The sequence below is a fragment of the Myodes glareolus genome, chromosome 17 (genome assembly GCF_982192425.1).
Source record: "Myodes glareolus chromosome 17, mMyoGla1.1, whole genome shotgun sequence".
NCBI classification, from domain to species: Eukaryota; Metazoa; Chordata; class Mammalia; order Rodentia; family Cricetidae; genus Myodes; species Myodes glareolus.
In genome coordinates, this window is record NC_142042.1 from 1,433,744 (window position 1) to 1,446,849 (window position 13,106).

Below are 13,106 nucleotides of genomic sequence, written 5' to 3' on the forward strand. Positions count from 1 at the left end.
ACCAGCCATCAGCTACTAAAGACAACTTATCCTGGTTCATCTCCCTCATTTCCATCCCCTTCTCCCCTTGGCCACTGCAGCCACATCACAGGCCTCATCACACAGTTGCCAACAAACTGCACTGAGAAATGATTTTTAGTGACAAATATGACTGCGCTGACAGGCCATCTTTAAAGCCTACCGCCCACAAACACCCCTTTCCAGAGCACCGTACTCGCCACCATCAACGATCTGCTTTAATGAGTTTGCACTCAAGGGCAGTGTTGTCACCGTGTGTTGGTGGCTCTGAACTAATTAAAACTGATAATTTGGCCTAAATTCTTAGACTTCTCTACTTGGACCCTATTAAGAATTCCAAAGTTCTGTGTGTGTTGTTTCCTCCCGATGTACGCACTGATCATACACACCAACTTTCACATGAAATTAAACATCCCAATTTAAAGATCAGCTGCTGGAACTCAGGTGTGTAGCATCAAGCAACTAACCTGCTTCACTCTAGTCTTGATTCTGCCTAAGTTCTCTAATTATAAACCATTTGTCACCCAAGCACTTATGTTTCTCTCAATTCTATGTTCATCATCCAAGCCCAATAGATACCTATGAAATATTTGTTCTGTCAAAGCATGAATAATAACTATCTGAAGATGAGGCCATGTACGAAAATGATTCAAAACAGCCCTTAAGAGTTCTTAAATAAGCCAGGTGTGGTGGTGCAAGCTTTAATCCCAGTACTTGGCAGAGGCAGGGGGAATCTCTGTGAGTTCCAGGCCAGCCTGGTCTATAGAGTGAGTTCCAGGACAGCCAAAGATACAGAAAAACCCTGTCTCAGAAAACAAAAACAAAAACAAACAAACAAAATTCTGATATGTACCTACACATCTGCTTTCACTAATGTATTAACTTGGCTGTCAAGGAAGAAAACTAATCTTTCTCTGTATACAGTATGAGCTCAATAGATAACTAAGAGTTTTTTTTTAAGGACTTACAAAAACACAATCCAATGCAGAATGAGTTCTAATTCCTAGCCATTTAATCTTTAAGCATACCTACTGATGTCGTTGTTGCTCAAGTCGAGCCTTTCCAAAGACTGCAGCAGGCACATTTCCTCAGGAATAGACCGCAGTTTGTTGCCCCTTAGGTCCAGCACCAGGATGGCCTGCAAGTGCTGAAGATGCTCTGCACCTAACATTTCGATCTGGTTTTCACCGAGATGCAATTCCTATGAAACCACATATAAGAAATTTCATTCAGCTTTACACTACACAATGAAAATAAGTGTGAATACTCTTGGTTCTAAATCACAGCAACACAGAGAAAAATCAACATTGTAATGATCATGGTATTTAGATATAACCTATTTTAAAGCTAAAATATGATGAAAGGAAAACATTTTTTGACAATTTAAAATAAATATTGTTCAACCTGGCAGAAACATTCTTTACAACACTAGAACAGAGAAACAATTTATTAGTTACATTTATATGTATAAATCTATACAATACTGATGAAGAACTAGTTTCAAAACAACTGAATCCAATTCAAAACTGTTTCCATAGTAACAAGTGCTAAAGAATTATCACTAGAGACCATTACATACACCACCTTCCTAACAGACTCTAAAATTATCAATAAAATCTTACCATAGTGAATGGAATTTCCCAGCACTTTAAAAAATTCACCATTATGATTCAATTTAAAAGCCACTTTCCTGACACCAAAAGAGAATTAAGGCAGAGCAAATCGAGCAGGAGGCAGCATTAATGTTACACCAAATGTTAGAGCCAAAAGATTAATTCTGGAAATGTCACTGCAATCAGGAAAACCTGAAACGTGGCAGCCTGAAGAATGAGGCCCACACCTACCCCCGCTGCAGCCAAGGGCCTTGCACAGCACAACCTGGCAGAGCTCCTCACCTCACTACGAGGCCTCACACAGCACAGCACAGCCAGGCAGAGCTCCTCACCTCACTACAAGGGCTCCTCCAGCCACACACTACTCACCACGTGAAGCACACCAAGTCCTACTCTGGAAAATAATTATCTCTTTCCATCACCAACAAATTATCAGTACTCTCAGTAGTAGACTGAAATGTTGAAATACATCAACAAAGAAAAATACAATCTATAGACTACTTATGATCAAAGAATAGCTACTCTTTAAAAACCTCAACTTCATAAATAACTTTTGGGAAACATACAATGGTGTATTAACTAAATAGTACCTTTAGTTGTCTAGAAGAAGGAAATTCAGGTAGAACACGTAATTTATTCCTCCGCAAATAAAGCAATTCCAGTGATTCCATGCTGCCCACATCAGGGGGCACAGTCTCCAGGAGATTGGAGTCACAATCCAAATGCTTCAATCCTACAATACATATTCAAAGACAATAAAAAACACTTTAACACAGAAAACTCGCAGACCTAGTAAACATGTCACAATGAAGACTTCTGAGTTTGTTCTCATAGATACCAAAAACATGCATGTGTCCTTGAACTGAATGAGTGAAAATTGGTTTTTACATTTAATTAAAGATAAATGGTAATGTTAAAAATCAATATTGAATAGTCCAGACCATCTCTGAAATACAGTTAAAAATACAGGTTCTCTGCTAAACTACTCTTAAAGTATCTAAGTGGTATAAGCTGTACTGCTCTCAATTACAGTCTTTAAAAGAGCTTAGTGCAATTAAAAGTGTTTAAAGATGCATATATTTGTTGAATGAGGAAATGTAAAGAACCTATCCTATGGCAAGCAGTGGCTTAGATTTGTATTTTTATGCAAGCCTTGGATTTCTATATACTCTTTCCCATCCTTTTACCTATCCATGTTGCCTCTTCCTTTTCTCAATCTTCTTTTCCTTGTTCAATTTTGTGTGTAATGTACATGTGTTTGCACACAGGTACACATGCTTGTGCATGTGAAGAACAGATGTTGCTGTTCAGTTTCTTCTCTTTTCCACCCACTTTTTGAAGGTTCTCTTAATGAACTCGGACCTCAATGGTTTGACCAGCGAGTCCCAGATCTCTTGCCATCACTTCTCCTGCACTGAGATCTACATGTGTGCCAGGAATCCAAACTCAGAACATCATGCTTGCATGCAAACATTCCGTCATGAGCTTTTGATGATGTGAGATATCTTTCTGTATGTGCATTAACATTTGGCAAATTAAGAAACGTACTCTATCATCTATCCTATCTTTAAAGTCTAAAGTTTTATATTTTATCTTTTATCCTAACTAAGAAAAACTATCTAGTCTTCAACTCCATCAAAGACCCCAGAAGGATATAATATTACCTAAATAAACAGAAAGTGTAAGTAACTTCCAAATCTCTAGACTTCACAGAGACATCTCGCTGCCTGGACAGTCACCCAAAGCTCTTTTGTAACACTGGGGCATCCATCTTCAGCCTACTGGCTCATAGACTTCCCTAACTCCAACATGGCTTCCCTAATATCTAAGCTAATCTGTACAATAAGATCAAACTCTGTATTTCAAGAATGTCTTTACTTTCAGTATCTTCATCTCCTGGATACTTCTTCATTCGATTCTGGAGACAGGGCATCTGTCCTCCTCACTACATTGTCCTTCTCATTATATACTGCTTAGTTCAGTGTAGTGACATTATTGAAAATGGCAAAGATAAGTAGGATCTTAAGTTCTGGTATCTAAGGTCAAGGCCTGCCCAAAATAATTTCTTTAATAGAACAGTAGAACATCAAAGATTTACAATTTAATTCAAACTTATCGATAATCAGTTGTATAAAAATCACATCTATGTGATTTTTCATAAAAATCTTCCATAAAATAGAGACTTAAAAATATGAACAGGAGGGGGCTGGAAAGATGGCTCAGAGGTTAAGAGCATTGCCTGCTCTTCCAAAGGTTCTGAGTTCAATTCCCAGCAACCACATGGTGGCTCACAGGCATCTGTAATGGGGTCTGGTGCCCTCTTCTGGCCTGCAGGCATACACACAGACAGAATATTGTATACATAATAAATAAATAAATATTTTTAAAAAAATATGAACAGGAGCGGGGCATGGTAACTGTCCTGTGTAATCCCAGCACCAGGGAGGTGGAAGCAGGAAGACCAAGGTCAAGTCTGAGGCCATGAGTTACATGAGATAGCATAACTCAAAATCTTTATCAATTTCTCATTATATAACTTTTAAATTATATTTTCTCAAAAAAACATATTATAGATTATTAGCCAAAAGACTAGCTATGGTAAACAGTCTATAATGAGTGCTGTAGTCCAATCATGAATCCAGAAACACTGTTTTCTGCTTTTAAACAAAAAAAGTTTTACACTCTAAATTAAGAGCTGAGATAGTCAAGAACACAAATACAGAGGCACCGAAGTGCACCTGTCCTTTAATGTTATCTCTGCAACACTATACACTGGCAATGATGAACGAACAAAAGCACTCACTTTTGATATTTCATTATTTAAAAAAAAATTAACAATCTGGGCACTCAAGCAAAACAGGGCTCCCACTTGACATCACTACTCCCAAGCTGCGAAGAAGCTACAGTTGCATCCCCACACATCACAGGTGGAGACAGCTGAGGAGAAGATGGTGAATAAACTAAGACAGCATGAAGCAGAATCTTCATCAATTGCCCAGTATGTACTTTTCCTCTACTCCCCAGTCACATTTCATTTTGTCCTATGCCTACATGTGTTTTGGTAGACATTCTTTAGGCAAACCCTAGATATAATAGTCTGGAGAAAATCTTACTAAGTCGAGTTTGCATTTATAATAAAAAATTACTTTCTCTATAATTATCCTCTTATTTTTCTAAAGAAAGCTGCACAACGTTGAATTCATACAGTACTTAATATGGAGATTTACTTTTCATCCTGCTTATTTCTGCCGGCAAACTTTTCAGCTGGTTACTGGAAAGATTGAGCCTCAGCAGACTGGACAGCAAAGCAAAACCAGCAGGCACAGCTGCAAGACGATTGCTTGAAAGATCCTTTAAAGAGAGGAGAGAATAATCTATCAGTGACTAAATAGCAGTAAATATATATCCATGAAAGATTTCAGAGTTATTGGTCAGGGAGGTCTCAAAGACACCCCCCCCACACACACACACAGCAACACAGGCTGCTGCCATTGCTTTTGGCTGTCCACCATAACTACATGATGGTAAGACGCTATTGCTGAAGACACCATATACTGGTTGTAAAGCAAAAATAATCTGGGTTCAATAGAAAACCCATTGGCTAGCTTTCAGAATGCCAGAAGGTGCAGCCACTGGGGGAGAAAGGATACAACAAGCTTACTCAGTACTGGACTGTGCGTGCTGCAATAATGGCCTGCTAGGCAAGATGCACCTACAGTAGTGGTTTGATTGTTATGAGGGTAACAACAGCTTTGTGCTTGGATATGAGGCCTGCTCTACAGAAGAGAATTCAGGCTGGTATTGTGAACACAGTCAAAAGCCCAGGCTGGAGAGATCATAGGCCCTGGAGGTGAGATACAGGATCTTACTACTGTGGTACTGCTAAGTGGCCACACTGTTAAACCGCCTTCTAAACGTTTATAAGCATAGATAAGTGCTACTCCCAATCTTGACTACAAAAGTTTCTTGGGGTAGGCCACAGTTAATATAAACACAACTAGTCAAAGTGCTGAGAAAAATGAGTGCTCAGTCCTGAAAGAGACACATATAACATCCCCTAAAGTTCAGGAGCACTGGGGAAGAAGTGGGTAGAATGAAATGTAAGAGCTGGAGGAAGGGAGGGACATTGTTTTCTGGACATGGCACAGCCACTGAACTCACAGCAGCTGTGGTCAGCTGCACACAATCAAGCCAAGTTAAGTCAACATTCCAACAGGCAGCACTAACTGAACTCACCAGGTAACACACACACACACACACACACACACAGGAAATGAAAACGTGAGGGCCTAAATTGGGCAGTGGTGGCACACGCCTTTAACACCAGCACTCGGGAGGCAGAGGCAGACGGACCTCTGTGAGTTTGATGTCCCCCTGGCCTACAGAGTGAGTTCCAGGACAGTTATGGCTACACAGAGAAATCCTGTCTTGAAAATCCAAACCAAACCAAACAAAACCAAAAAAATGTGGGGCATGAGATGAAAGTGTCCAGGAAGGAAAAGTTGAGTGGGCATGATCAAGATATCTGACAAACATGTATAAAATTTTCAAAGGATAAATAGATATTCTAAAAAATTGGAAGTCAGGTTGAAGGGCATTTGGGAACTCTCCTCACTGTAATTTTACAGCCTTTGCATAATCCCAAAATTATTCCAAAATGAACTAATTACTGACAAAGAAGAGTTTCTAACTAAGAAATTCTGAAACTTCTAAGCAGTATTAAAATGGCCAAATATTTAATTATTGCATAAGAATATTTGTGACTGGAGAGATGGCTGAGCAGTTAAGAGCACTTGTTGCTCTTGCATTGGACAGAGGTTCTATTCCCAGCCCCGCATGGCATCTCACAACCGCCTGTAACTCCAGGACCAGGACCCACTTCTGTTTCTGCAGGCACCAGACACAGACATGGTACACAGACATACATGCAGGCAAAACACCATACTCCTAGAACAAATTTTTTTAAAGCAAAGATGATATATAAACTGATCCATATTTATGCCAAGCCATTCTTTCATCAAATGTTTACTTAGTATTTTTAGGCTAAGCAAGTTTGACATAATGACAGGAAATATTAGCCTAAATGATTGCAGGTGTTTATATTTTAATCTGTTTTGGTGGATTTCACACATTGGTATTTTATTTAATATTGCATATTTAAGAAAAATTCTCAATTGAAATATCCTTTTATTATGCAAATAACTTCTGGTAACACATTAAGTAGAAAGAGAAAACTTCACTTATTACAAGGTTTCTTTTTTACTTTCACCTCTAAATAATGCTCTTTAATTAAAAAAACAACAACAAAACAAAACAAAAAAATTTTGGAACTGCAGAGTTGGCTCAACAGTCAAAAGAGCGAGCTAGCTGCTCTCAGAGGACTCAATTTAGTTCCCAGCACCCAAATCCACCTGTAACTCCAGCTTCAAGGACTCCAACACCTTCTTTTGGCACCTGGATAGATATGGCATACACTCACTCAAGAAGACACACATGAAACCAGGCGTTAGTGGTGCACGCTCTAAATCCCAGAACTAGAGAGGAATACAAAATATAAATGGGAGGAGACAGCTCTCAGTTCAGCTGCATTCTGAGGTTTACTGGAGACAGGATCACCATTTTCGTATTGAGGTCAAGGTAAGAGTCAGTGACTGGCTGCTTTGCTTTTCTGGTCTTCAGGGAGAACCCCAATATCTGTCTCTGAGTTTTTATTAATCATGCTTCAGGAAGGTATACATACAGAATAAATACTTAAACACTCAGAAATAACTTGTCCATTAATAAGAAATAAAACTTAAGGCTAAAATAATAACTCAGTTTTCTAAAACATGCCAAGGACAAGAGACCAGTACACAATAACGAGAACACATACTATGGGTTGAAGCCTCTCGGTCAGAGGACTGAGCCTTCCCAGTGAAACACCTTATGGTAGAATCTCACTCATTTATAGAGGAAAAAAAAAACAGGAATGTGTTTTGGAAGCAAACTACCATCTTTAAATTTTAATTTCATTCTTTTTCAGTTGCATGACTTAGGACAAATTTCCTGTTGTTGTATAAGCCTTAGTTTCTTACTGTATTAAGGGTGAGACCTACTTATCTTGCCATATATAAAGTCAATATAAACTGTCTATGGTTTTATTCTTAAAATTATTAAAACAACACTGTACTGACTCATGGCTGACTGTAGTTGAGGAAGATGAAACAGGCAGCATGAAAGCTTTGCCAGTTTGAAAGCTGGAGTCAAGTAAGCACTGAAGAGATTGGAATATGCAGGGCAGCCGGGTCATCGGCTAGCACAGAACATAGAATATATTATATAGAAGACAGGAACAAAGAGCTGACGTACTTTGAAGACTGCTCTCCTCTCTCTATTAAGGTATAAAAGACTCTGGGATAGGGACTGGGTGGGCTGTTCAGGGGTTATGAGCACTGAATGGCCTTGGAGAAGGCCCAGGTTTGGGACCCAGCACCTACATGATTCACACTTTCTGTAACTCCAGCTACACTCTGGTATCCGAAAGAGAGTTGTTGGATACTCTGAAACTGTAGTTATGATTATCTGATTGAATAACGAAGGCAGACCCATTGTTTCTCTTCCAAACTCTATTCTTGAAGTATAACTTAAAGTTCACTTGATAAAAGAAAAACCAAGTTTACAGCTAGTAACTTAGCAACAATTTCTGATAAGCTACTCACAAAGTCAGCTGTCTGTGTCCTACAATTTGAATCATAATTTATTTCTTCAGTCTAGTAAAAAATGCCCACCAGCCCCAAATCATGCAAACATCAAAGAATCCCCACTTACTAAATCTTCTAAGCTGGAAAGTTGCTCAAAGCCTTCAGGTAGGCACGTCAGCTCATTGTGTTGGAGGTGCAGCGCCTTCAGGTTTTTTAAACTTATAATTTCTTCGGGAAGCATTTTCAGTTTGTTATGGCTATTGGTTAATAAAATAAATGCTGAGTGACTTGGTAGACTATACATAAGAAATACTTAAAGGCATTTTTGTCAACTAACCACATAGACTCATCATAAAAATCAAATGGTGCTATCTGTTCAAGTGTTTATCAAGAGCCATATCTACAAAATATACACTCATCAGCAGAAATCTAAATCAACAAAGTTAACAAGTAATTTGTAAACATTTGGTTGTTTGCTTATAATCTGCCTACTTAAAATAGAACGTGAAAGGGACTTATTGGACTCTTAAATTTTTATATTGTTTGTGAAAAAATGTTTGCATACATATTACAACAAAACTTACATATACATATATATTTTCCTAACATTTATTTTTATGTGTCTAGGTGTTCTGCTGCATGTATGTCTGTGTGTCTGATATGGACAGATGTGAGCTTCTGTTGTTCAGATCTCTAGCAGAGTACACAATTTTCTTAACTGTTGACCCATCCATCTCTCCAGCCCCTGTTATTTCTATCTTCAGGTCTGGTAGGTTTGGCAATACTCAGTTTGTCTCTATACTTGCTTGGCCTTTGTATTTGAACTCTTCTGAGGAGACACTCAACCTATTGATGTGAAAGTTCCAGTAGGACAGTACACATCCTGGTGATTAGGAGACAAATGAGGCCGTGGTGCTGTGGCTTAGTTAACGCACCCGTGTAGTAAACAGGAGATCCTGGATTCAAATCTCAGCAGTGCCTTTGATTTTTGTCTCGCTGTTTTTCAAGACAGGGTTTCTCGGTAGCTTTGGAGCCTGTCCTGGAACTCACTCTGTAGACCAGGCTGGCCTCGAACTCACAGAGATCCACCTGTCTTAGCCTCTTGAGTGCTGGATTAAAGGCATGTGCCACCACCACCCAGCCCAGCAGTGCCTTTGTTCAGCATAAAAATTAGTGCATTTTTCTGTTTTTAACTGGAGTTAACCGTTACCAATTGCAGGGCATGATGGTGCAAGCCTTTAATAAAAGTACTCAGGAGGCAGAACAGGTGAATCCCTGAAAGTTCGAGGCCAGCCTGGTCTACAATGGAAGTCTAGGATAGCCATGGCTGTTACACACAGAAACCCTGTCTTGAAAAACACCAAAAGAGAGATGCATGAACAAGTCTTCAGGTGCATCACAGCTTAACTATTTAATTATAAAATTTACCCGATTTTCTTATGTTAGTTTACATATAACAGAGGAAAAGGAAATACCAGGAACTTTATATTTATTATATCAAAATAAAACTACATAGATGAATACCCAAAAGGTGTTCATAAAACATAAATGAGTAGTTGTTACGTTTCTGACTACTGAAGGCTGCTGAGCTGAAGTCAGAACATTGACAGGACCTCGTTAGGGAAGGCAGTCAATCCAGCTGTCTGCTTTATTTCCTCCATTTCCTTTCCCTACCCATCACTCTACCTAGATGGGTTAAGCCCACCTTACTCCTTGCACGCCCTTGTTCTTGTCCAATTCTTTCTTCCTGCTTTGAGGTCCATATGCCTGGCTTTGTGGGAGGAAAAAGCTCCAGTGCAGCTTCAAATGCAGCAGTCTTGCTGCAGTTCATTAAGTTTTCACCAAACTGTTATTAAGGAGTTGCTTTTCCTCCTAGTTAATGTATCACCAAAAACCACCTTCAAGTATATTATGCCCAATATATCAGTAACAGTATGTATTTTATAAACAAGTGAGTCAAACTATGCTTAAAGTACCTTTTGTTTGTTCTTCTGAAAGAATATCAGAGCTTGACTCTATATAACATAGATAAGACAAAGGGACTTTCTTAATCTGGATGTGTACTGACAGCAAAAGATTAGTTACCACCTTGGGTGCCTAGCCTCAAACACATTAAGCAATGTAGTACCAGAAATATGCTTATGCAGCCCAAAGGTGTTTGGACACATTTAATTACTAATAGTAAAGTCATGCGTGCTGCAGCTTAGTTCAGTTGCACAGCATGCATGAGGTCCTGAGTTCTCCACCAGGTACCACAAAACCAAAAGCTCAAACCAAAACCAAAACAAAACAAAACAAAAAAAAGCACAAAAGTCTTCACCATTAGTGGAAATAATGAGTATTTCTAACCTAATGTGTAATACCTAGATTTTTAGGCTACCCTGGTAATTTAAAACCTGAGATTCTGATGGCTTAGTAAAACAAGAGTCAACAGTATCTCCTAAACATAAAATATAAAAATCAATAGGCCTTTAATTTGTAAAATCAAACAGGATGTAATAAATTCTAAAAACCAATCAAATATACAAATAAAGTTGCTGGGTATGGCCCCACAGACTTGTGAAGCTAAGGCAGGAGTCTCTGAGCATAGCAGTTTGGAGTCACACTGGGCCAACCAGCAAGACTCCTCTACAGAGAAAAAACCGTAACTGAATCATTAAATTCTTGTTCTTCCTTCCGTAACTAGTTTCTGGGATGATGCAAAGATCTGGTCTTATTGTTCTGCCTTTGGTCTAGTGTAGAGTCTGGTAAGTGTTCAACCTTGCTTCCCACTGGGCCACACTGTGGCTTCAGGTGATTGTCATGTGAAGAAAAGGGATTTCAGGTTCAGACCACTGTAACTGCAATCTTAGAAATAGGTGCACACTTTACCTGACGTTAAGTTTCTGAAGATTGTCTAGCTCTCTGATAGCTGAAGGAAGCGATGTCAGCTGATTGTCATGTATCTAAAATTAATACAAGACAAAGTCAACATTCTTAGTCTGACAATTAGTAATATTTGAGTTTTGACACTGAACAAAATTATTCACTAAACCTATTCTTCAAACTCAATGGCCATGTGTTGGGTGATTAGTAATCTGCTCTGTGTATACTGATCAAACTGTTACTCAGAAATCGTGAAGTAACAAGTTAGGAATTTAAACATTACCAAAATGAAAAGAGACAACAAACTTGACCTGAGTAGAATTTTGGAAAACTCGAGAGGTGGAAGCTGACAGCAGGGCCCTGATGGTCTGTGCACGTCACACACAGAGCAGACACGAGCGGGGAGAACAGCTTCACATTCTCAGACGTATACTGTCTTCACAGCACAAAGAACCTCAGAGTAGGACAGACTATTGTTTGTTATTTTACAGACAAAACAAATACACCTCCAAGAACGGCACTGCTTACATCCATCGTTTCCACATGAACAGAAGGGACACTGCGCCACTGCCAAGTACACTAAGAGCCTAAAGATTCTGAAATAAATCCTTTGTACTTTACTTACCCCATGACAAGAAAACCCGCACTACAAAACAGACTCAGTTAAACACACAAAGAATTCGGGTGAACAGTTTCAGTCTGAGGGCAAGTAAGAAAACCAGAATGTAAGAGGCCCCAAGTCCTATACTTGCTTTAGTGACTAGAATAAAAGGTGCCAGGTGCCAGTTCTGTTTGTACACACTGACTCATTTAAACCCAGGGTCTCCACCAGGACTCTGTGCATGGAAGATGCAGCCAACCTTCTGACTCAGACTGTCATTTATCTTGCATTCTACATGCTCAGCAAGGAAGGTTTCCTGTTTAGCAAAGCATAAATTTAGCTCTTCCATTTGGCATAAACTAAGTCTTTTCAACTAAAATACCATAATTATAGTCAACTTACATCAAGAACAGTAAGGGCAGGCAAGAGCCGGAGGTCGTCAGAGAGGGACTGAAGTTTATTGCTGGAGATGATGAGTTTGGTCAGATCTGTCTGCTCCCACCATCGTTCAGTAGAGCTGAATGAAAGATTCTGATTGGCCTCCTCAGGGATGTCCACATTTATTCTCCAAACACACTGAGGGACTATCTCCATCACCAGCATATCAAAGAGAAAAGGGAAAAAATAAAAATGAAATGAATACTAACAGACACACTCATTGCATACTTAGCTTACAAATGAACCCAAAAAATTCCCAGGGCCCAAAGGACAGCTCAGTGCATGTATCAGTTACTTTTCTATTGTTGTGATAAAACACTATGACATAGGCAACTTACTAAAACAAAGTGTTTAAGTTAGGTAATGGTTTCAGAGCACCAGAGTTCATGATGGTGGAGTAAAGATCAACTGAGAGGTTGAATGGCAGCCTGAGCCACAGCCACGAAGCAGAGTTTGATTATTAGCACTGAAAACACAAAATACAAAACTAAAACCTCCCAACAACTCTGAGACACATGTTATTACCATTCCCATTTTGTAGGTTAAAAAAAAAAAATGAGTAATCAAGAAAATGAACTCAGGGTTCAACAGCTATGTCGGCACTGCACTCCAAGCCCTGCAGAGCCATTTCCCAGCACAGCCTATGAAAGGTATCCAACCCTAGCAGCTACTCTCCATTTTACCAGACATTATTCTTTCTTATCTGTAGACAGAGACTGCTCGTTTGCTTCCCAGCCACTCAACCCGAAATAAACACACAGAAACTGTATTAATTGCAATACTGTTTGGCCAATAGCTTAAGTGTATTTCTAGCTAGCACTTACAGTTTAAATTAACCCATTTCTATTAATCTGGGTATCACCACATGGTTGTAACCTACTAGTAAGGTTC

The 13,106-nt window shown here is 39.1% G+C and overlaps 1 protein-coding gene across 3 annotated transcripts in view; it reads right to left on the reverse strand.

The window, feature by feature from the left end:
• Lrrc40 (leucine rich repeat containing 40) overlaps positions 1 to 13,106 on the reverse strand; it is a 30,616-nt gene that overhangs the window by 14,328 nt on the left and 3,182 nt on the right. For 2 of the 3 annotated variants that reach the window (XM_048453506.3, XM_048453505.3), the window contains exons 2-7: positions 12,180 to 12,361; positions 11,183 to 11,256; positions 8,439 to 8,568; positions 4,859 to 4,982; positions 2,222 to 2,364; positions 1,047 to 1,219 (exon numbers count right to left, since the gene is read on the reverse strand). In XM_048453506.3, coding sequence (XP_048309463.1) covers positions 1,047 to 1,219; positions 2,222 to 2,364; positions 4,859 to 4,982; positions 8,439 to 8,568; positions 11,183 to 11,256; positions 12,180 to 12,361 — 826 coding nt within the window. The remainder of the gene's footprint in view (positions 1 to 1,046; positions 1,220 to 2,221; positions 2,365 to 4,858; positions 4,983 to 8,438; positions 8,569 to 11,182; positions 11,257 to 12,179; positions 12,362 to 13,106) is intronic. The other variant, XM_048453507.3, reaches the window with a different exon arrangement.